The following is a 21,190-nucleotide window of genomic DNA, read 5'->3' on the forward strand; positions in this document are numbered from 1 at the left end:
CTCTTTCACAAACACAGGCACATTATGTGTGTGTGTGTGTGTGTGTGTTGTCTGTGAGAGCCTATATGAGACACACAGACTCTCACAGACACACATTCACCAACACGCACACAGGCACTCAGTCACATTCACTGGCACATAGGTTCTCATACAGACACACACACACAAGCTCTCATACAGACAGACACAGATGCTCTCACAGACACATATAGGCTCTCACTTACTTACATACATACAGGGCCTCCTGGTGTCATCGGACTGTGGTGGGATGAGCTTCACCGTGGCCCCATGTGCCTCCTGTAGTCGTTGAGCCATGGTAGGATGCGCTCCACAATGGCCCACCAACCTTGTTTTGGGGGGGGGGGGGGGGGGGGATGGAGTGGAAATTGTGCACTGGCGTGTGGTTGAACACCACTTAGGGCCTCTCTCTTTCTTCAGACACAGGCGGGTTAAGCTCTGCTGGTGGCCCCGCTATCCCCGGGGTGTGCTGCCCTGTGCAAATGCACGGTATGCACTTCCAGTTGCGCCTGAGCACAACAGAGGCAGTGGGATACCAGGAAGCCGCAACACACCTGCTGGACCGGTTGAGAATCTAAGTTAGTGCATAGAAAAATGATCTGCTAAATGCAGCAGCTTTTCAATGGCTGCACTGCCTTTAACAGAATACTACTACATTCTCTTTCTTAGTAATAAGGACTATTAAAGGCTGAGCTTACATCCACTTTAAAACTGGCCAGTCACCTGCATTATTGGGAAGGTTTTAATGCATCTTAATAATCAGACTACTAAGTACACAGCTACTAGTTTCCTGCAGCAGCTCAGGAATAGAACCCTGTAGCAAAAGTTAAAAATGCTATGGTAAAGTCTCTGAAATCTGTAGCAAATTTGCATAGTTTTATTATTAAATATAGTAAATTTATTTTGCATAATTAAACCAAAAACGTTTCCCAACCTTATTTTGCTCCTGTGGGGGTCTTATGGTGCAGGATCTCAGGAATCAGCTTGGGAGAAAAAGGCAGAAAGGATACTGGTCATGGGTGAAGATCTTGGGGGGTGGGGGTAGGGGTTGAGAAAGCGGGGAATAGAAGCACTCAGGAATAATGAAACAGAGGGCAAATTGGATTGGGGAGAGGAGTCAGTAGACAGAAAAGATGTTCTCCAATCTTGTTTTGGGTGGGGCTGCATCTGGAGGGGAAAGATAGAAGTGTTCCTTCTTGGCTCCAGCCCTGCTCAATTCCCCCTCCCCTCCATACGGCACCTAAAATCTAGAGATTACATGTAATCTTTCTCACATCGACTAATACACCGCATCCAATCCTCCTAGCCACTGGTACAAACAGTAATAGATGGGAGGCCTAACTCCGGCTGCAGTTTATCTTTCTGTCTCCCGGGGCCTGAATCATTAGACTCCGCCTTTTGGGACCACTAATCGGGCCCCGGGTGTCAGAAGCCAGAGTCTTTCACCGCTGTCCTCTGCTCGCTGCTTGCCCGTTCAGTGAAGAAGGGGCTGCCAATGCCGGCCAAGCCGCGACCCCACAAAGGACCGCCCAATTCCGCGAACAGCGCCCAACTAATGTATAGCTCGGGCAGCAGCATGGCGGGAGAGCAGAGACCCCACTTAAATTTATAATGCGCAGTCCCATTTAAGAAGCGGATTATTGATTAAACAGTCATACATTTTCTTCAAACTCTACTCACTTTGCCCGCTGGCGTTTCTAATAGGCCTTAACAACCGTTGCTAATCAAAACATCACTTCCGGGGTTTGCCATTCCGGAAGTACTTCAGACCCACAACAGCGAACGGGGGCGAATTGTATTCTCCTCTTGTCACATGGACTCTGTAGTTCTTCAAGACAGGTATGGGCCTGGACACAAACTGCCGACTGCTTTCCTTTGAACTACAAAACACGGAATAGGAACACAATGGCGTCGCTTCCTGCTTTGCTTTGCATTTTGGGAATTGTAGTTGAAAAGTCTATGGTAGTTCAGCTGTTTCAAAAATATCTCCTTGCTTGATAAAACTACAACAACCAGAGTAACTCTCGCGGAAAGGTTGAAGCGGAATTAGTTAGGCTTTTACACATGTGTATGTTATAACAGTAAAAATGAAACGGACTGAAAATAGAGAGAAAGAGAAAGAAGCTAAGGTATTTTTATAGTTTTTCTTTGCTGACAGTTAAGCAGGAAGTAGACTGGTTTTAATTGTCTATCCACTTCTCAGATTCTTTCTCCTCTGTTCCTTCTCGGATTCTCTTTCCCTGTCATTCCTAACCTTTTTGTGCTGCTAGTGCTCTTATGATTGTTCCTCACTATCCTTTCCCTTTTTACTTCCTCCACTATACGGGTTTTCCCTCCTTACAGCACCTGCTGCCTATGCTATTCCTTGTGTCTTCTCTCAGCAGCTTTCTGGCGCAGGTAGAGTTACTTAGCTTTGTTGAGATTAATAAGCATCATTTTATGGTGGCTAGATCAAAACATTAAAGAGTGCAATGATAATGACAGAAACTATACTGACTGCATGCATGAGTCACGTACTATGGAGCTATAAGATGTTCAGGGCTGAGTGGCTATTGGAGTTTGCATTGGAATGCCAGATTAAGGCACATTCACTAAACTGTGTTAGATCCAGCACAGCAATGCGGGTGACTGGCCAGTTCTAACCCGTACAGTATGTTAGATTGACCTTTAACACTCGATTTATTATGTTAATGAGATGCTGAACACAGCAATATTACCAGGCTGTGTTAAAGATAGCTTGCAGATGAAAAAGTAACTGCATTTGGCAGCTAGGGTTTCTCATTGCTAACCAGACCAAGATGAAAGGGCTGGTTAACATAGGGAATCCTCTCCAAGAAGCTGGAAAGCCCCCTTCTTAGCAATCAACCCTCCCATCCCTCTTGTTGAGCAAGATTCCCTCCTCCCCCCTCCCCATAGCACTTAACTATGTGGGGTGATTTGTTGCTCAGTCAGGGGCCAGTGAAATAAAAGCACACAGTAAAATGGGTACTAGTGTTGAATGCCCATTTTCTTAAAGCGTGCATATCCACTGCCCCTGGGTACTGGATACAGTATGTGAAGTAGTGGCCTCGCTAAAAAGGATGTGCTTGGGACAAATTGGGCATCCCTAGTGCTCAAAAGCACCGGGCGACCTGGAGACGTGACTGTGTGCGTGTTAGGAAAACGGATGCTCAAAATTTCAGGCTGATGCAATAAGACGTGTGCAAAAAACGTGCATCCAAAATGGGCGCCTGTTTTTTCAACGTGCGCACATCCACCTCTCCCGGGTGCGCAATGCTACATTTTAATAAGCTTCCACGTTAAAAAGCATTGGGCACCCAGGGGAGGTGTGCCTGTTCGCGCATTTTGCATAGGTGCATGTGCTTCCTCTCAGTGACCCCTCTTGCCCCTTTGACAGCTGATTGGGACAGTGGGAAACAATCAGGGCTGCTAGCACGTCTCCCATGCTTTCCTGAATTCAGATACTGTTTTTGTCTCCACTTCTACTGGGAGGCTGTCCTACGTATTCACCATCCTCTCTGTTAAGAAATATTTCCTGAGTCTACCCTCTTGTTCTAGCCTCCTTTCCATTGAAAAAGGATCACCTTCTGTGCATGGAAACTTAAGATATTTGAATGTCTCTATCATCTCTCCCTATCTCGCCTTTCCTCTACAGTATATATGTTTAAATCTTTAAGTCTGTCCCCATATGCTTTAGAACAGTGGTGAATATGCATGAGAGTGGTTCTCTCATGCATATTCATTGAGGATATCTCTCATGCATATTCATTGAGGATATCCCAAAAACCCGACTGGCTGGTGGCCCTCCAGGACAGGTTTGGGGACCACTGCTTTAGAACAAAGACCATTTTAGTAGCCACCCTCTGGACTGACTTCATCCAGTTTATATCCTTTTGAAGGTGCAATCTTCAGAATTGTACACAGTATTCCAAGAGAGGTCTCACTAGAGACCTACACAGGGGAAATATCACCTCTTTCTTTCTTTCTTTCTGCCTACCATTCCTCTCCCTGTGCAGTCAAGCATTTTTCTGACATTTAATGTCACTTTATTCTCTTGTTTGGCTACCTTAAGATGTTCAAATACAATTACCCTCAGATCCTGCTCTCCCTTTGTGCTTAGAAGAATTTTATCTCCAATACTGTACTTTTCCTTTGGGTTTTTGCATCCTAAATGCATTCTCCATTTTTTAGCATTAAATATTAGCTGCCAGACTTTAGACCATTCCTCAAACTTTGCTAGATCCCTCCTCGTGTTTTCCACACCTTCCTGGCTGTTACAGATTTTGGTATCATTGGCAAAAAGACAAATCTTTCCCGGCAATCATTCTGTTATATTGCAGAGCCAAACCCTGAGGCACACTGTTAATTACACCCCCTCCTCAGAGAAAAATAGATACCACTACCCTTTGTTGCCTTCCACTCAGCCAGTTTGTAACCCAACCAGTCACTCTAGGATCTATACCAAGAGCCCACAATATATTTATAAGTCAAAGGCCTTACTGAAATCCAAGAACATTACATCTAGTGCTCCCCTTGATCAAACTCTCCCCGTCACATAAAGAAATTGATTAGATTCATCTGCCTTGGATCTTGCAATCCATTGGATTCCAAAAATTGCACTATCCTCTGTTTAAACAGTGATTCCATTAGTTTGCTCACCACAGAGGTCAGACTGACCAGTCAGTAGTTCCCAGTCCTTCAGTTGCAAAGGACTACATTTCTCAGCCGTTTGTTTTGCATTTCCTCTGTTACCCCCAGGCACTGGAGCTTCTTCAGAAAGGACGACTGAGTGCCATTGTGCTCTATGAGTGGAAAGCTGGTTTTAACTGTCCGGTACAGAAAACGTTTTTTGGCTATGAGGGGTCAATAGAAAGCTCAAGGCACATTATGGCTTTCTTATTTGCTAGAATGCATGTGACTATTTACAATGCTACAAAACATTTTGAAGACCCAACGGCATTACAGTCTTACCCTCCTTACTTTCACTTTTATGTATAGGAACCACATCTACACTTTTCCAGTCCTTCAGAACTGACAAACTGACTGGATCCATAATGGAAACTAAGGGCTTAATTTAAAAAGCATTTACACACTTAAAATTGGGTTTTACATGTGTAAATGCACGTTACCCATGCAAGTGGGCATTTGAAAAGTTCTCCAATACCGTATATGACATTGAATTGTCCATAGGATATTCATGTGCAAGTGCACATTACACGCATAAATGGCTTTCTAAAAATTGCTACATTGGCATGTTGCATTTACATGTGTAACTCCTTTTAAAATGACCTCCTAAATGAGGATTGCTCCTATCTGATACGGAGGGCACATTGCATTGTGACTGCATTCGTATGTACTCATTTCCCCAGGTATCTGAGACGGGTTTTTTTTATCTTTGGTGTGAATCTCTCTTGAAAGCTGTGCAATCAGCTCGACAGGTAGAGCCCAAGTTTGCTTCAGCTGCATGGATGTGATAATAATTACTGTTCATAAATACTAACTTATGGGCATTTTAATCCTGTAAGTTCTTGAATGTGGTGTTGCTTGCTTGTTTGTAAATATAAAGTTGGTTTTTGGTTTGACACATGAATCGTGCATGTTGCTGAATGCTGGGGACCCTGCTACACACAGGCAGTGAGTAATGACTGAACATTTACAATGCAGTGAAATTTCCTTTTGTTTCTTACTTTTTAGTTTAAAATGCCTTCTGTTGTCAAACACGTTAGAGTAAACTTATTTTACCAGCAGTTAAGGTGATTCACTGATCGGTATGATGCGAATACTATTCTAATGAATGATACATGAGCTGCGTTGATAACCTGTGGAGCTGAATGGAACTGTAGTTGGCCTTTTTATGTTGATAAACTGTTACACTTGTTTATTGCATGATTGTTATAGAAATATCATAAGGCCTTATTTTTGCTTTTGTATGTATTTTTCTCCTTCTTTCTTCAAAGTTTATTTGGATTTCTTAGTGCTGTTTGGGATGCTGGCTAACACTTCAGTATGGATGTTATGCATGTTGCATTGGTTGGCTGCATATTGTTTTTTTCTGGTTTCTGAAGTCTAGATTACATGTTCCAAGGGTTGAAGGGTATTATCTAAAGGTTTCTTATGCTATAAGTTAGGAAACAAATGGATAATTTTCTTTTTAAGGTGGGTAAAGGTCCTGAGAATTAAGGCTTGCAATGCAGTCAATTTTGAAGCTTCTTTCCTTTAAATGTCGCAGGTTTTTAACAATCCCATAAAATGGAAGAAAGTGCTACTAGACCTTAAGAACATGAAGGCAGAAACAGCTTTCCTTCAAAAAACTCACAGTATAAAGAACCAATAAAATTGACTATTATGGGTTTTAAAATGAAGGCTTTTCCTTCTGCTCTGGGGAAGAAAAATGGAGCAATTATTCTAGCTAGGAAATCCTTTGGTGTTGATGTGATTTCTCAAGAATCAGATAAGGAAGGCGGGTGGCTTACAGTTATTAGTGAGTTGTAATGTTTGCGCTCCCATGATTAACTCCCCAGAATTTTTTAAAAAACTTGCCTAAGTACATACAGATTTGGGGGCTCTTCCAATAATCTTAGGACTTTAATTTACCCCTTGATCTAATTTTGGACAGGAAGCCTACTTCTAAAACTAAGGCATTCAAGATCTTGTTTAGTTTTGCATTCCATAATAAAATACTTTGGCCTAACTTACCCCTGATGCTTACAGCATCCAGTGGATTGTAAATTCATCTTTTATTCCTTGCCATATCACCGATACTCGCAAATTGATTTCTTTTAGTTTCTAGTAGCTTGTTACCTTCTGTTTTAGGTAGCACTATAGGGAACATAGCTGTTTCTGATCATGCTGCTATAACACTGAACACATCTTACTGGGAACTAACTCCTCAAAGATCTGTTTGGCTATTTAACTCCAGATTTTAATGGGTTGATAGAAAAGACTTGATTTTTTTGAAAAACTCCTCGTATTTTTTACTCTATCAATATTTGGCGGGATGCTTTGAATGCTACCTAAGAGGGGTAATTAAAATTATGTCACAGGGAAAAATGAAAGAATTAATGACAGGAGGTAAAATAAAAATATAGAACATAAAAAATAAGGAAGAATCAGTATATGTGTGATATGAATTGTAATTTGTTATTGCAGCTTCATAAGTTAAAGTACAAATTTAATTCTATATTAAGCCATCATGCTAGTTCTCTTTTATTTTTCCAATGGACCAGGCTTTCTGTTGAGGACAATAAATGTGGTAGGATCATTGCTTAATATCTTAAAGATTGGAAAACTACTCAGAGCGTGTGATCCATAATTACAAGTGATAACAATCTAATATCTAAAGCGCGAGACATACTTCAGCAATTTAGTAATCATTATTCTGAGTTTTATCTTCCTACTCTCCTTCACCTCAAAATCTGGGTGACTTTTTGGGTAACCTGAAGCATCCCTCCATTTCTAAACATGAATATGATTTACTAGGCAGACAAAGGGTGGATTTGAAATCTCCATACAACATAACATTAAAGTAACTAAATTGCAGGGAGTATGGGGTAATGAGGGTGCATTATGAGAGAATGGGTAAATGTCTCTTATCAACACCATTTCCCTTTTCATTGCCATCTTACATATGTCTGACCAAGTCTCTAACTTCCTGTGTGTGCTGAAGGCTTGTAGATTGCCGGTTTAAAGGGAAGTGCATTAATCTCCCCATTGTAGAAATAGCAGCAGGGGAATCCTAGATTCTCTTTAAGTAGTGCTTGAGCTGGGGTATATAGAGGTATAGCAGCATGAATATGTGCTGTACAGTTTTAGGCAAGGCCTTAAATACCAATATGAGAATCTTAAATTGGATTTGCCAACTGATAGGGACCAATGAAGATTACAGAATATAGGTAAAATATATTTGTAAAATGAAGTTACAATGATTAACTCAGCTTCTGCATGTGTGCCAACTGAATAACATTCTGCATGGATTTAGGAAGGCCCAGGTAAAGTGAATTACAGAAGTATAATTGTGAAAGAACAAAAGCTGTCTAACACCTCCAGAAGTCTTTAGGAGGCAGCATTGATTTTAGGCCTCTTAGTAATTTGAGTTAGTAAAAGCAGCCTCTTCCTCTCCTAGTCCATGCCCAGCATCTTCCCCTCCTCCCTTCTTCACGTAACCAGTGATATATTTACCTCTGATTGGGCCGACCGTAGCTATATCACAGCGTCCTGCTATACTCCCCACAGCCCAAACAAGCCATGCCTTAGCATCTCATTTGCCTCCCTGTGGCCTGGTTTGGGCCACAGTATTATTTGTTTCCTCACAACTGTAAACTCTTAATTTCCTGAATAGACAACTTCAAGGTAGCAAACTTAGGTGACAAGGCAGTGACAACAGCCAGAGAAATACTATAGTGCATAAAAAGAAGTAATCCCAATAGAGAAAAAAAAAAAAGAGATGATAATACCTCTTATACAAATTATTGGTGAGGCCTCTTCTGGAATATTGGGTCCAATTGCACAGACCACACCTCTAAGAAGGATATAGATAAATACAGGCAGTCCAGAGAAAAACTACCAAAATAGGTATAAATAAGTGTGATTGGCCCAATGAGCACAGTACATAGGGAGAGGTGTAAGTTGTGATAAGGAGATCCAGAATGAATGCCCTTCAAGCTGAGTACGAGAAACTTGAACTGTACATGACAGCAGATAGGAGGCCAATGAAGTGACTTGAGAAGAGGGGGTTATATGGGCAAAGTAACTCTGGGAAAAGATAAGTCACGCAGCTGAATTAGGACAGATTATAGGGGAGCTTCATGGCTCACTGTGAGAAGCAGGCTGCAGTAGTTTTAAATGAGAGGTAATAAGGGTTTCAGCTGTGTATTCAGAGAGAAAGGGACGTAGTTTAGTGATGTTAGAAATAAAGAAATGATACATTTTAGCAGTATTTTGGATGTGGGCAGAGAAAGAAGTAGAAGGTAACTCCAACGTTATGGGGTGAGGAGACAGGGAGGATTGCAGCATTTTCCCACAAAAATAGGATTTGTAGCCCTCCAAGATAGCAGTGTGACACCTCTGCCCTTGAAGAAAGAAGGGAGAGGTCGAAATATGATTGAGACTTTTACATAAATGATGAACAAGAAGCAAAAAATGTTTCAGCAGAAAGGTAGTTCTAGAGCAAAGGACAATATCATGAGATTACAAAGTAGTAGACTGAGGAGCAACATAAGGAAATATTTCTTCATAGAAAGAGTGATGACAATGGAGATGGTAGGGACAAAAACTGTATCAGAACTTTATAAAGCATGGGAGAAACAAAGAGTACTAAGCTGCAAATAAGGGAAGATAAAAGATGGCCTATGTGGTAGAGCAGTAAGAAAGAAAAATATGGACAGACTAGATGGGAATTAAAGACCATAAGACCTATTCTATGTCTTGGATTGAGAAATTACTACTTACTTGATAATTCCCTTTTCTTTAGGAAAGTCAGATGAATCCAGAACAAGTGGGTTATGCACCTCTACCAGCAGATGGAGACAGAGCAAACTGATGTCACAGTACATATACCGTATTTTTCGCTCCATAAGACGCACTTTTTTTCCCCCAAAAGTGGGGGGAAAATGTATGTGCGTCTTATGGAGCGAATATAAAAAAAAACAAACAAAAATCTAACACCCCCCCCCCCAAGACCTGCCGACTTAGTTTACCGCAACCCCCCCCCCTCCTGACCCCCCCAAGACCTGCCGACTTAATTTACCGCAACCCCCCCCACCCTCCTGACCCCCCCAAGACCTGCCAAACGTCCCTGGTGGTCCAGCGGGGGTCCAAGAGCGGTCCGGGAACGATCTCCAGGGCGTGGGCCGTCGGCTGCCAGTAATCAAAATGGCGCCGACGGCCCTTTGCCCTCACTATGTCACTGGGACCGACCGCTGCTATTGGTCGGTCCCAGTGACATAGTGAGGGCAAAGGGCTGTCGGCGCCATTTTGATTACTGGCAGCCGACGGCCCACGCTCAGTGGGCCGTCGGCCCACGCTCAGTGGGCCGTCGGCCCACGCTCAGTGGGCCGTCGGCCCACGCTCAGTGGGCCGTCGGCCCACTGAGCGTGGGCATAAGCCTGCCAGTATTTTCTACAAAAGCAACTGTGGACAGATGAGCAAAAAACTTGATTAAAAAACAGATAACAATTTCAATACTAGACCAACAGACAACACTGAGCTCAGATAAGAATATATCTCTGTAATATGAAGTCACACAGGAGGACCATAATGTAAATATTCAGCAGCCAAGGGAAGGAAGCTGGATTCATCTGACAGTTCTAAAGAAAAGGAAATTATCAGGTAAGTAGTAATTTCTCATTTCTTAGCATCCAGTCAGATGAATCCAGAACAAGTGGGATGTACCCAAGCTGCTCCCGAATAGGGCAGGAGGCTGTCCGTGGTCCAGTCAAAACCACACATCCAAAAGTGGCATCCTCCCGGGCCTGAACATCCACACGATAATACCAGGAAAAGGTGTGTACGGAGGACCACGTCGCAGCTCAGCAAATGTCGAAGGGAGACAACAATCTATCTTCTGTCCATGACACTGCCTGAACCCTAGTGGAATGAGCCCTAACCTGACTAAGCACCGGCTGTTCAGCATCCACATATGCTGCCATAACTACCTCCTTAATCCAGCAAGCTATTGTAACCCAAGAGGCTGATTCTCCCTCACTAGTATCACCATGAAGGACAAACAGGCAATCTGACTTCCACAAAGGCTCAGTAACCTCTAGATACCTAACAATATGTCTCTTGACATCCAAGGGTTGCAACAGACGACACTCCTCTCTCTCTCTCTCTCTCTGTCCAGCGATAGTCACTCAGCAGCGCATGATTCAGATAGAGGTATCTTCAAAGGATACTAATGATGCATTAGAATTAGGGCATCCCGACAGTGAGGTTCCAATAATAAGAAAAGTAGTCCAAGTGCCTGTAACTAAAAACTCACCTGAGCTAAAAAATTCTAACTTATCCCTATCAATTAAAAAGCAGAATGAAAATACAAACAAAAAACAAACTTTGAAATGTTTGTATGCTAATGCCAGAAGTCTAAGTAGTAAGATGGGAGAATTAGAATGTATAGCAGTGAATGATGATATAGACTTAATTGGCATCTCAGAGACATGGTTGAAAGAGGATAACCAATGGGACAGTGCTATACCAGGGTACAAATTATATCGCAATGACAGAGAGGAGCACCCGGGAGGAGGTGTGGCGCTTTATGTCCGGGATGGCATATCCAACAGGATAAACATCCTGCATGAGACTAAATGCACAATTGAATCTTTATGGGTAGAAATCCCTTGTGTGTCAGGGAAGACTATAGTGATAGGGGTATACTACCGTCCACCTGGTCAAGATGGTGAGATTGACAGTGAAATGCTAAGAGAAATTAGGGAAGCTAACCAAATTGGTAGTGCGGTAATAATGGGAGACTTCAATTACTTCAAAAGATACGTTGTATCACAATGTTTATGTTTGACTGCTATCAATGTTTAAGCTATAATATTTTTACATCACATTTATATATTGATTAGGGACCTTCATAAGATCCACGGTGCTGCAAGTTGATACTTGTGTTTATGCACCTATGTGGACCATTTGTAATCATTGGTGCTTCCTCAAAAACATTTCACACTTTTTTTTGGCGTTTTTAAATTTTCTTAAAACACAGATAGGTTTCTTCCCTGTTTCTTGCTTAACCAGAGTCAGAGGTCCAACGCGCGCATTTCGTGGTCTGCTGCTTCAGGGATATTTAAAGCTGACTCACATCACTCGGCACTCTTCACCACGGTACTACTATGGGTGAAGGCTCCGTGTATTGCAACTTCGCAGGGGTCCCTTTAGTTATTTCAGACCTCTCTTCATATTCGGTTTCGGCATGTCAGCCATGAAATTTAATGTGGATAAGTGCAAGTACGGCATATCTTATGTTCCTATGTAATATGTACTACATGGTACCAGACAGTTACTACACTTGTAGCTCTGTAATTAGCTTATAGTTATAGAGAACTGGCCCACCTCCTAGCAAGCAAATAGTCACCCTCAATCCCCTCCCCAGGTAGCCTGCAAATGGCACTCAGGGCCAGCCAACCCCTCCCCAGCTCCAGAACTTAAGGGTTTTCCATCTTTCTAGGCATGAGGGAACTGTCTCCCTCTTGCTAGCCCAGGAGGGAGACATGGTGCATGGAAGATCTACTACACGGAAAACCATGACTGGGTTATAGTTATATCCAGCTTCAATGTATTACCAACAGGGACAGTATTTCTGATGTTGTAGTCAATGATCATCTGTGAGCCAGTGACCATTGGATGGTGTAGTTCAATATTAGGATGCAAGAGAGATAGATTCATTCTAAGACAAGGGCCCCAGACTTCAGGAAAACTAACTTTCTCAAAATGGAGAAGTACCTCAAGGAGTCAGCTGGATGGGGAAATCTAGGGGAAATAGAAAGGCAATAGTCAAAACTAAAAGGAGATACCATAAGGGCACATAATCTTTTTGTTAAGAAAGTAAATAATGGGAAGAGGAAAAAGATGCTGAACAGTTAAGGGAGAAATGCTTAGCATTCATTAACTGCAAGTGTTGCGCTCCTGCTCGCGGGCCTAGCCATGAGCAGGCACTTACCTTTGCAGCAGGAGGCCGCTGATGTTTTTTTTCTTTACCGCGGCAGGGAGTCGTGGACTTCGGCATTCTTCAGCACGGCATGGAGCCGCTGTTGCCAGGAACCTCTCGCGGTTGGAACTGCAGCCGACGCTGTCTTTATCTTCATGGCCTGGAGGCCGCAGACACCGGCATCTCCTGCAGCAGGAGCCGCTCTTCAGTCTCCGTCAGCGGCAGGGAAGCCGCCTCCCTCATTGGGGCCTGCGCAGAGGCCTGGTTTCTGCTCCTGCAGCATGGCCACTGGCCATGGTGCTGCACAACTTCCTGCTTCATGTTCCTAAGGCGCGGGCCGCGCCTCCTTCAGTGATTTAAAGGGCCAGCCTCCTGGCCCCACCTGGACTCCTCCCAGGGCATCTCCTGATATTCAACCCTATATAGGGCCCAGCTTCCAGTCCTTAGCTGCCTTCGCAAGGAGTTAGTTCCTCTCAAGGACTTCTCGTCTTCACTCCTGCTGGTATTTCCTGTTCTTCGTGGGATCCCTCATTGTTCTTCATGTTCTTGGTCTCTTCTGGATTATCTCTCGTCTTGCCCTGATGTTTCGTAGTCTTCCTGATGTTCCGTGATCTTCCTGATATTCCTTCCTGATGCCTCGTCTCCGCTTCTGCTTCCTGGACCCATGGTTCCTCATTGCTATCTCTTCTGGTGTGTTATGTCGTGTCTCATCACATGAGCCTGTCTTCTCATCTGCAGCGCAAGCCTCCGGAGAGTCATCCTCACCTGAAGCCAAGTCTCGTCTTGGTCTCGTGTCTCATGTCTGAAGCCAAATCTCGCCTTGGTCCCTTATTCTGAATCTTGTTTTGGCCCTCGGATGTTCTTGTGACTGCTCCATCCATGCCTAAGTGACTGAACCTGCACCGTTCCTGCGTGGTCCGTGACCAGCAATGGGCGGCTGTGTAGGGCGTTTCTCGGTGCAGGCTTCTACTGAATCTTCGCCATGTTCCGGCTTCATCTTCTATGGTAATACATTGAAGCTGGATATAACTATATCCCAGTCATGGTTTTCCGTGTAGTAGATCTTCCATGCACCATGTCTCCCTCCTGGGCTAGCAAGAGGGAGACAGTTCCCTCATGCCTAGAAAGATGGAAAAACCCTTAAGTTCTGGAGCTGGGGAGGGGTTGGCTGGCCCTGAGTGCCATTTGCAGGCTACCTGGGGAGGGGATTGAGGGTGACTATTTGCTTGCTAGGAGGTGGGCCAGTTCTCTATAACTATAAGCTAATTACAGAGCTACAAGTGTAGTAACTGTCTGGTACCATGTAGTACATATTACATAGGAACATAAGATATGCCGTACTTGCACTTATCCACATTAAATTTCATGGCTGACATGCCGAAACCGAATATGAAGAGAGGTCTGAAATAACTAAAGGGACCCCTGCGAAGTTGCAATACACGGAGCCTTCACCCATAGTAGTACCGTGGTGAAGAGTGCCGAGTGATATGAGTCAGCTTTAAATATCCCTGAAGCAGCAGACCACGAAATGCGCGCGTTGGACCTCTGACTCTGGTTAAGCAAGAAACAGGGAAGAAACCTATCTGTGTTTTAAGAAAATTTAAAAACGCCAAAAAAAAGTGTGAAATGTTTTTGAGGAAGCACCAATGATTAAAAATGGTCCACATAGGTGCATAAACACAAGTATCAACTTGCAGCACCGTGGATCTTATGAAGGTCCCTAATCAATATATAAATGTGATGTAAAAATATTATAGCTTAAACATTGATAGCAGTCAAACATAAACATTGTGATACAACGTATCTTTTGAAGTAATTGAAGTCTCCCATTATTACCGCACTACCAATTTGGTTAGCTTCCCTAATTTCTCTTAGCATTTCACTGTCAATCTCACCATCTTGACCAGGTGGACGGTTTGGAGTCTGCTTCACACTCAAGCACGATCCGCGACCAGTCCCATGGGTCCACCCTGTGGTGGGCTGTGTAGGGTGCACTGCGTTGCAGCCTCAACCCAGTACTAGACTGAGTCTGTGTGCTCAAGTTTCTCATCTGTGTCTTCACGTCTCCAAATTCCTCGTCTTGAGTCTTCATGTTCCAGAGCCTTCATCCGCCCTCGTCTCCTGTCTGGCCTGCTGCCTTTGCCGTTCCCAGCGGCAGGTCCGAAAGGGCTTGGAGTAGTTGGAGGACTACTCACAGACCAATCTTGCGTGGTTGGTCTCACTCGGTCTGTGCAGGTTGGCAGGGGCCTGGCTTCCTGGTCTCAGCCCAGGCTCGGACATGTCTCGCCTGCCTCGGTACCGCCTTGGAGCCCTCTGGGGTTGTGCCGAGGTCCAAGGGCACACAATCTCCTCGGAAATGGGACCGCTCTCCTAACGCTCCCTAACAGCAAGAGTTTGGAGGAAGAGAGGCGACAATATCTGGAACAATTATGAGAAGCTGGGAAAGTAGGCAGGAATGCAAAAATTCAAATAGAATAAAAAATAGCAAATATGGTAAAACAGGGGGACAAGACTTTTTTATTTAGACATGGTAGTGATAGAAGGAAATGCAAAAGTGGCATAGTGAGTCTCAAAGGTGGAGGGGAAGAATATGTGGAAGCTGATGAGGAAAAAGCAAAATTGCTTAAATATTTCTGATCAGTGTTCATTGTGGAAGGGCTTGGAACAAGACCACATTAAAAAAAAACACAAATAAGATTGGAAGTGAGGTAAACCTCAATCAATTTTCAGAAGTGTGTGCATGAGGAGTTAACTAAACTTAAAATACATACAGTGATGAAGCAGGATGGGATACATCCGAGGTTACTAATGGAACTTAGAGATGTCCTGGCAGCTCCACTGGCTAAGCATTTCAATGCTTCTTTACAGTCTGGAGTAGCTCTGAAGGACTGGAAAAGTGTAGATGTGGTTCCTATACATAAAAGTGAAAGTAAGGAGGGTAAGACTGTAATGCCGTTGGGTCTTCAAAATGTTTTGTAGCATTGTAAATAGTCACACACATTCTAGCAAATAAGAGAGCCATAATGTGCATTGAGCTTTCTATTGACCCCTCATAGCCAAAAACCGTTTTCGGTACTGGACAGTTAAAACCAGCTTTCCGCTCATAGAGCACAATGGCACTCAGTCGTCCTTTCTGAAGAAGCTCCAGTGCCTGGGGGTAACAGAGGAAATGCAAAACAAACGGCTGAGAAATGTAGTCCTTTGCAACTGATAAGGCGATCTGAGGGCCTGCTCGATTTAGAACAGCTGATCGAATTCTAAGTCCAGAAGTTAAGCAAGAAACGACTGCATGAATTCTATAGGGTTTGTCCCTTCCGTACGTTCTAGGACTCCAAGGATGACAACTCCTGTTGTTTAAATCCTCCAGTTCTGCTAGAAAATTGCTCTTCTTTTTGTTTGCTTTGCAAGACTGGCCAGCTGCTGCCAGTTCGCAGCTACCTTTTGTTCAAGTTCCGCTGACTTCTTTCCCAAGGTAACTACGCGTTCCCTGAATCCTGCCAGCTCTGGCTGCATTTCTGACCATGGCTTTAGCATTTTCTTTCCTCGTTTCTTTAACTTGCAAGTGCTCGTTCATGACTGACTGAAGTAAAATTTTCAAATTCTGGCCCGACTACCATTTTAACAAGAGAAGGAGGATCATGCTTTATGCATTTTAACGCCTGAAAATGTTGAAGAGGGTCAGTCTCCCTTAGCTGGTTTACTTATAGCCATTCCAATGATGAAAACAGAGTACAGTAAGTTAAAAAAATACAGTAACTAACAAGGTGGGAGATACAGAATTCAGTATAAGATCTTGTGAGTAAATTCTTCAGATAGCCAACTTATAAGATGCTTGTCGGCACCCTCTGTTGATCCAGTATTTTTGTGACATGTTGGTCAGAGGTGAAATAGTCATAGGTAGCCTGCGAACATAAACTTGGTGCTTGTTGCCTGCCATTGGCCCAGATGGAGCTGCTTCCTCTCTGGCTAGCCCAGGCCTAGACTGGCCTAACCCTAAAGGGAGCTGAAACTCCTTTGGCCAGCCCAGACCCAGGAGCAGAGACTGCTGTCATAACCGGATCAGGCTCAGAGGGAGATGTAGTTGCTGTGGCTTTACCCGGACTTGAGGGGACCTCCTATGGCTGCTCTCTGCATATACACACAGACAAGCTAAGGCTGGAGTGGATGGAAAGAGGAAGGGAGGCTGAAGAAAGGGTGGGGAGTAAAAAAACATATTAAACCTCCCAGATAGAAAATGGGCAAAAATGAGAACAAATGAAAAAAAAAATGTCAAGGATAAAACACGTTTGCCCTGGTTTTTGTACGTTTTGGCTGATGCCCAAGTTTTCTGAATATTTTTCCAGCCCTGGTGTTAACTGCTTGGTGATTTCCAGCTTACTGAGCAATGCTGCTGCTTGTAGGTGTGTTGACTTGAATACATTGATTATACACACAGGACAGTTATCCGAGATGTACAGTAATGTACACTTTTAGAGAGAATGTTTCTTTACAAACAAAAAAAGTGTTCCAGAAATCTTGAGTGAACTGTATTTAGAAATTTAGAACAGGCTGATCTCATTGCTGGATTCAGGGAGGCTTTGAGAATGGAAACCTCTCTCCAGACTCAGTACTAAACTTTTTCTGCCCATGGAAAGAAGGATTTTACTAAGCAGAAAATACAGAATGGCTCTCTGTGGCAGTTCTAGACTTTTTTTTCAGTGCCTAAGGGTCTTCTGTACACGAATTACTTGCAGGGAAAAAATATGAATCAGTCTGCCAGGTAATAAAGTTTGCAGCATCTCCTGACTGAAGCTCTTAAATTCAAATGTACTGTGACTAATTTGCCTTGTTTACATGCTTAACTTTTTGTTTTGATTGCACTTTCTTGTACAGGTAAAAAGCCAATAGAAGATGCACAGTTTGAGTTATCGTAGCCATATGAAATATTTCTTCTGAAAGCAACGATAGCTCAGTTGAATTAGTGTAAATATTATGTTTTATATGCACTTTTGTAGGTCCAGTGTCATGTCAGCCTTGTTATTTAGGTAAAGAGTGTTCATGCTTTAGCAGAATCAGCAGCTCGTATGCCACTAGCAATTTTTGTTTTAGTCAGGTTAGTGGCCAGTAGCACAATTAATGGCACAATAATGGAGAAATAGTAGTGACTATTCACATAAAACATGATGTGTGTATTGGAAAAGCCCTGTTGAGGCCCTGAATATGCAGACTAAGATAAAGAACAAGCAGAGAAGGTTCCTTGCTTTTTAAATTCATCAGACCCCTGCTGTTTAAATTGCCCCAGCTGTTAATGTTGGAACCATTACAGTAATGGACTTGGCAAATGAAGGAGAACCAAGACACACGCTTTATTACCAGAGGAGCAATTTTCTCTTCATCTGTAATAGCAGTGGTGCCTAGTATTGATCAGACCATCAAGATACTAATCCTCTGTAAAATTACTTGTTATAACTGAAAATAGGTTAATCCAAATCAGTCTGTGTCTTGACTTTCTACTTACTGTTGAATAGAGACTATTAAGGTAGTTTATTTTTCATGATTTAAAGCCTTTTATATTGATAATGGTTGGAGCTTCCTTTGCCTCAGTGAGCACTTACAGCTTTATCCCAGGATTCTCTTTTGTTTTAAATAGAACATCACCCACTTAATTAAAAAGCAAATGCCTGCCTAGCTTGTCTGAGTTCTATTGGTATTTTGCGTTCCCTGGATTTATTAAGCATATGATTTTATATTCAACCAGTTATCTGTGCAGTAAATAAGAATTAGAGCTGTCTGCCATAGATTGGATCCTTGCAGGTACACAGTATCACACAGTATCAATAAGTGCTAAGAATGTAAAGTACTGTCGTTTAATTGTTACTGCAGGTTCTTATTCATGCTCTACTGCTTTTGAGTACTATGTTTTTTCCTGTGTTTTTATATTAAATTCCAAAGCTCTTAGTATTTCTTTTTCCTTTTAAAATATGTTTTTCTGTTTTGAAAATACCAAAAGTAAAACCTGATCTTTAGATACAATTATATATTTATGCATATAATTAACATTTATACAATGTAAGAGAAATACATTTTAAAAGTGAATAGTAATGCCTCTTCTCATCATTGCATTTTTAAAAACTTTCAGTGTAAAATTAAAGTTGTCCTCATTTCAGTGTTTACTTGTCATGGTTCTCTTTATGTAACTGGCACTTGTTAAAGGAATTAGCAAAATATTACCTAGGCTGAAATGTTTCCCCTTGGTCATAATATATGTCATTTATAAAATCAAGAAATTGGAAAATGAGGAGATGAGTGTATTGTGGAGGCAGAAAATGGATGCTTGGTGTTAGCTGCTTTAATCTTGCTATTAAAAAGAACTGAACAATTATTTACCGTATTTTGGAAAACTTGATTGACCGCCTTTTGCTGTTCATTGCAAGGCAGTTAACACTAAACTATATACCTTAAATCCAATATAAAATGCATACATAAGCAAACATGCAAAGTAATGCAAAGACAGCATCTGAAATAGCAACACATATATGAAGAACAAAGTCTCGCCTCCTCAAGGAGATTGACAATCATATGGATGAGACCCAACCGACTCATAAATCTCTCATACAGCTATGTTTTAATCTTGTTAGAAAACTATTCATGAAAAACTCAGTTTGAATAAATATAAAGATTTCCTAGCGTGTAGCCAGATGGACTCAGGACCAATGGGTATAGTCCTCTTCTGCTAGCAGATGGGAGACAGAGTCAGATTTCAAAGCTGACGTCACTCTAGATATACCCCTGCAGTAACCTCAGCTCTTCAGTATCTCTCCGTCTCCTAGCAGATGCGGACACTATCCCACACACTAGAATAGTGTTAAGAATTACAGCAAAGAAGAAACAAATTTACCTTAAAGAAGATTGAGCCCTGCTCTCCTGTGGTGATACCTAAGGAAACCTCCCCCAGTCGAGAATTCCTGAGGTGATCTTCGATATCCCTCAGAGGTGTGCCTTGGTCCAGTAGCTGGTTTCCGGCATGGACTTAGCCTCCAGTTTGGCTGAAAGGCAGCGAGTGCAGAAACGAGCATGGCGGTGAAGGTAATTCCCTGTCCCCCCGTCCCCCCCCCACAGCTGGAGACTGTCCGGCACAAGATCGATAAGCGCTGAGACCAGGTAAGAAAAAATCTTTAAATTGAGGTCTCTGGTCTCCAGAACTCGGAGGTTAAAAGGGAGCACCAATCGGGTTGAGCAGCCTTGGTTGGGCTAGGCCCCGATCCGGTGCAAGGGTCCACACACGTGAAGACCCTTGGGGGGCGCCATCTTACGCGCGGGGGTCATCGACACCATCTTCCCTTCTCAAGCGGCGGTATGCGCGGGGCAGGCCGGGCGAGCAATACATCTAACTTGCGTGCATCCAATAAAGACGCGCACAACTGAGCAGACCTGGCGCGCACATCTGAGCGCACCCGACGCTCACAATTGAGCCCACCCATGCGCATAACTACACGCACAGTCGCGTTTGAAGCTCAACAAGCGCAAACACATAGAGACAATGGCACCGGCGCCCAAGAAGACCAGAAGGCACTCTCTTTGCACAACCTGCCACATAAGAGCCACACAGCCTGAATTGGTATCTTGTCTGTGTCAACATTGTGAAGAAGCCCAGAGGGTACCAAAGCCAGGTCCCTTACTGTTGGGAGATGGTTCTGGAACTACCGATGATAGCTCCCCAGATCTAATAATCTCAGAGATGGCTTCCCCACAGGAGGGCAACTCTGGGGCCCCTATGCCAACTCCTCCAGGATTAACATGGACCCAGGGACTTTCTCCTGGTTGGAAGTTTTCCAAGGGCTGCAAGCCTTCGTTCAGAAGCAATGAACCTCTGCTGTGCCCCAGGCTCAACCTCTGCTGGAAGCACAAGATCCTCCCGGCCCGGCTTGGATGCCTCGAGACATGCCTTGCCTAACCAAGAACCTCCCTGACAGAGATCCAGACACCTCAGATGATGAGGGTGACTCCCTCCCCCAGAAGAACTAAGGACAGAGGATCGCAGAGCTTTAGACCCTTCAGGAACTTGCAGTTCCAGGCACCTCGTCCCTCCGGAAGGTCCCAGCTCTTTCGGAACCGATAGCCCAAGAGGGGAACAGGCCTGGTTGCAGGCTCAAGCTGTGTGTCACAATGAGAATGGGCCAACCCATCCACAGGAAGAGGAGATAAGGGGTCGACTTGCCCTCTTCTACCAAAGATGGGTTGAGATAACATCGGACAAATGGGTACTAAACATCATTCGAGAAGGTTCCACAGCATCCCTCAATACAAATTTATGATGTCTCTGCCACTCCCAAACCAAGAGACTGGCAGTAGAAAACACTCTAACAAGACTACTCAGCCTGAAGGCAATAACTCTGGTCCCACGCCCCAACAAAATACGGGGCGCTATTCCATCTATTTTATCGTTCCCAAGAAGGAAGGATCATTCCGGCCCATCTTGGATCTCAATAATGTCAACCGTCATCTGCAGGTACTACACTTCCGCATGGAAGCTCTTTGCTCTGTAAT

The 21,190-nt window shown here is 43.4% G+C and overlaps 2 protein-coding genes across 10 annotated transcripts in view; one reads left to right on the forward strand and one right to left on the reverse strand.

Moving 5' to 3' along the window:
* RPGRIP1L (RPGRIP1 like) overlaps positions 1-1,898 on the reverse strand; it is a 375,908-nt gene extending 374,010 nt beyond the window's left edge. For 4 of the 8 annotated variants that reach the window (XM_029608562.1, XM_029608558.1, XM_029608563.1 and 1 more), the window contains exons 1-2: positions 1,699-1,898; positions 953-1,001 (exon numbers count right to left, since the gene is read on the reverse strand). The gene's annotated coding sequence lies outside the window, so the exon portion shown is untranslated. Of the gene's footprint in view, positions 1-952; positions 1,263-1,292; positions 1,583-1,698 lie in introns of those variants that run through there. The other 4 variants (XM_029608559.1, XM_029608565.1, XM_029608561.1 and 1 more) reach the window with 4 other exon arrangements.
* A 23-nt stretch (positions 1,899-1,921) lies between these two features.
* Positions 1,922-21,190, forward strand: part of FTO (FTO alpha-ketoglutarate dependent dioxygenase) — an 877,495-nt gene continuing 858,226 nt past the window's right edge. For both annotated transcript variants that reach the window (XM_029608566.1, XM_029608567.1), the window contains exon 1: positions 1,922-2,147. In XM_029608566.1, the coding sequence (XP_029464426.1) occupies positions 2,106-2,147 (42 nt within the window). In that variant the 5' untranslated portion in view covers positions 1,922-2,105. The remainder of the gene's footprint in view (positions 2,148-21,190) is intronic.

The sequence above is a fragment of the Rhinatrema bivittatum genome, chromosome 7 (genome assembly GCF_901001135.1).
Source record: "Rhinatrema bivittatum chromosome 7, aRhiBiv1.1, whole genome shotgun sequence".
In the NCBI taxonomy this organism is placed as follows: domain Eukaryota; kingdom Metazoa; phylum Chordata; class Amphibia; order Gymnophiona; family Rhinatrematidae; genus Rhinatrema; species Rhinatrema bivittatum.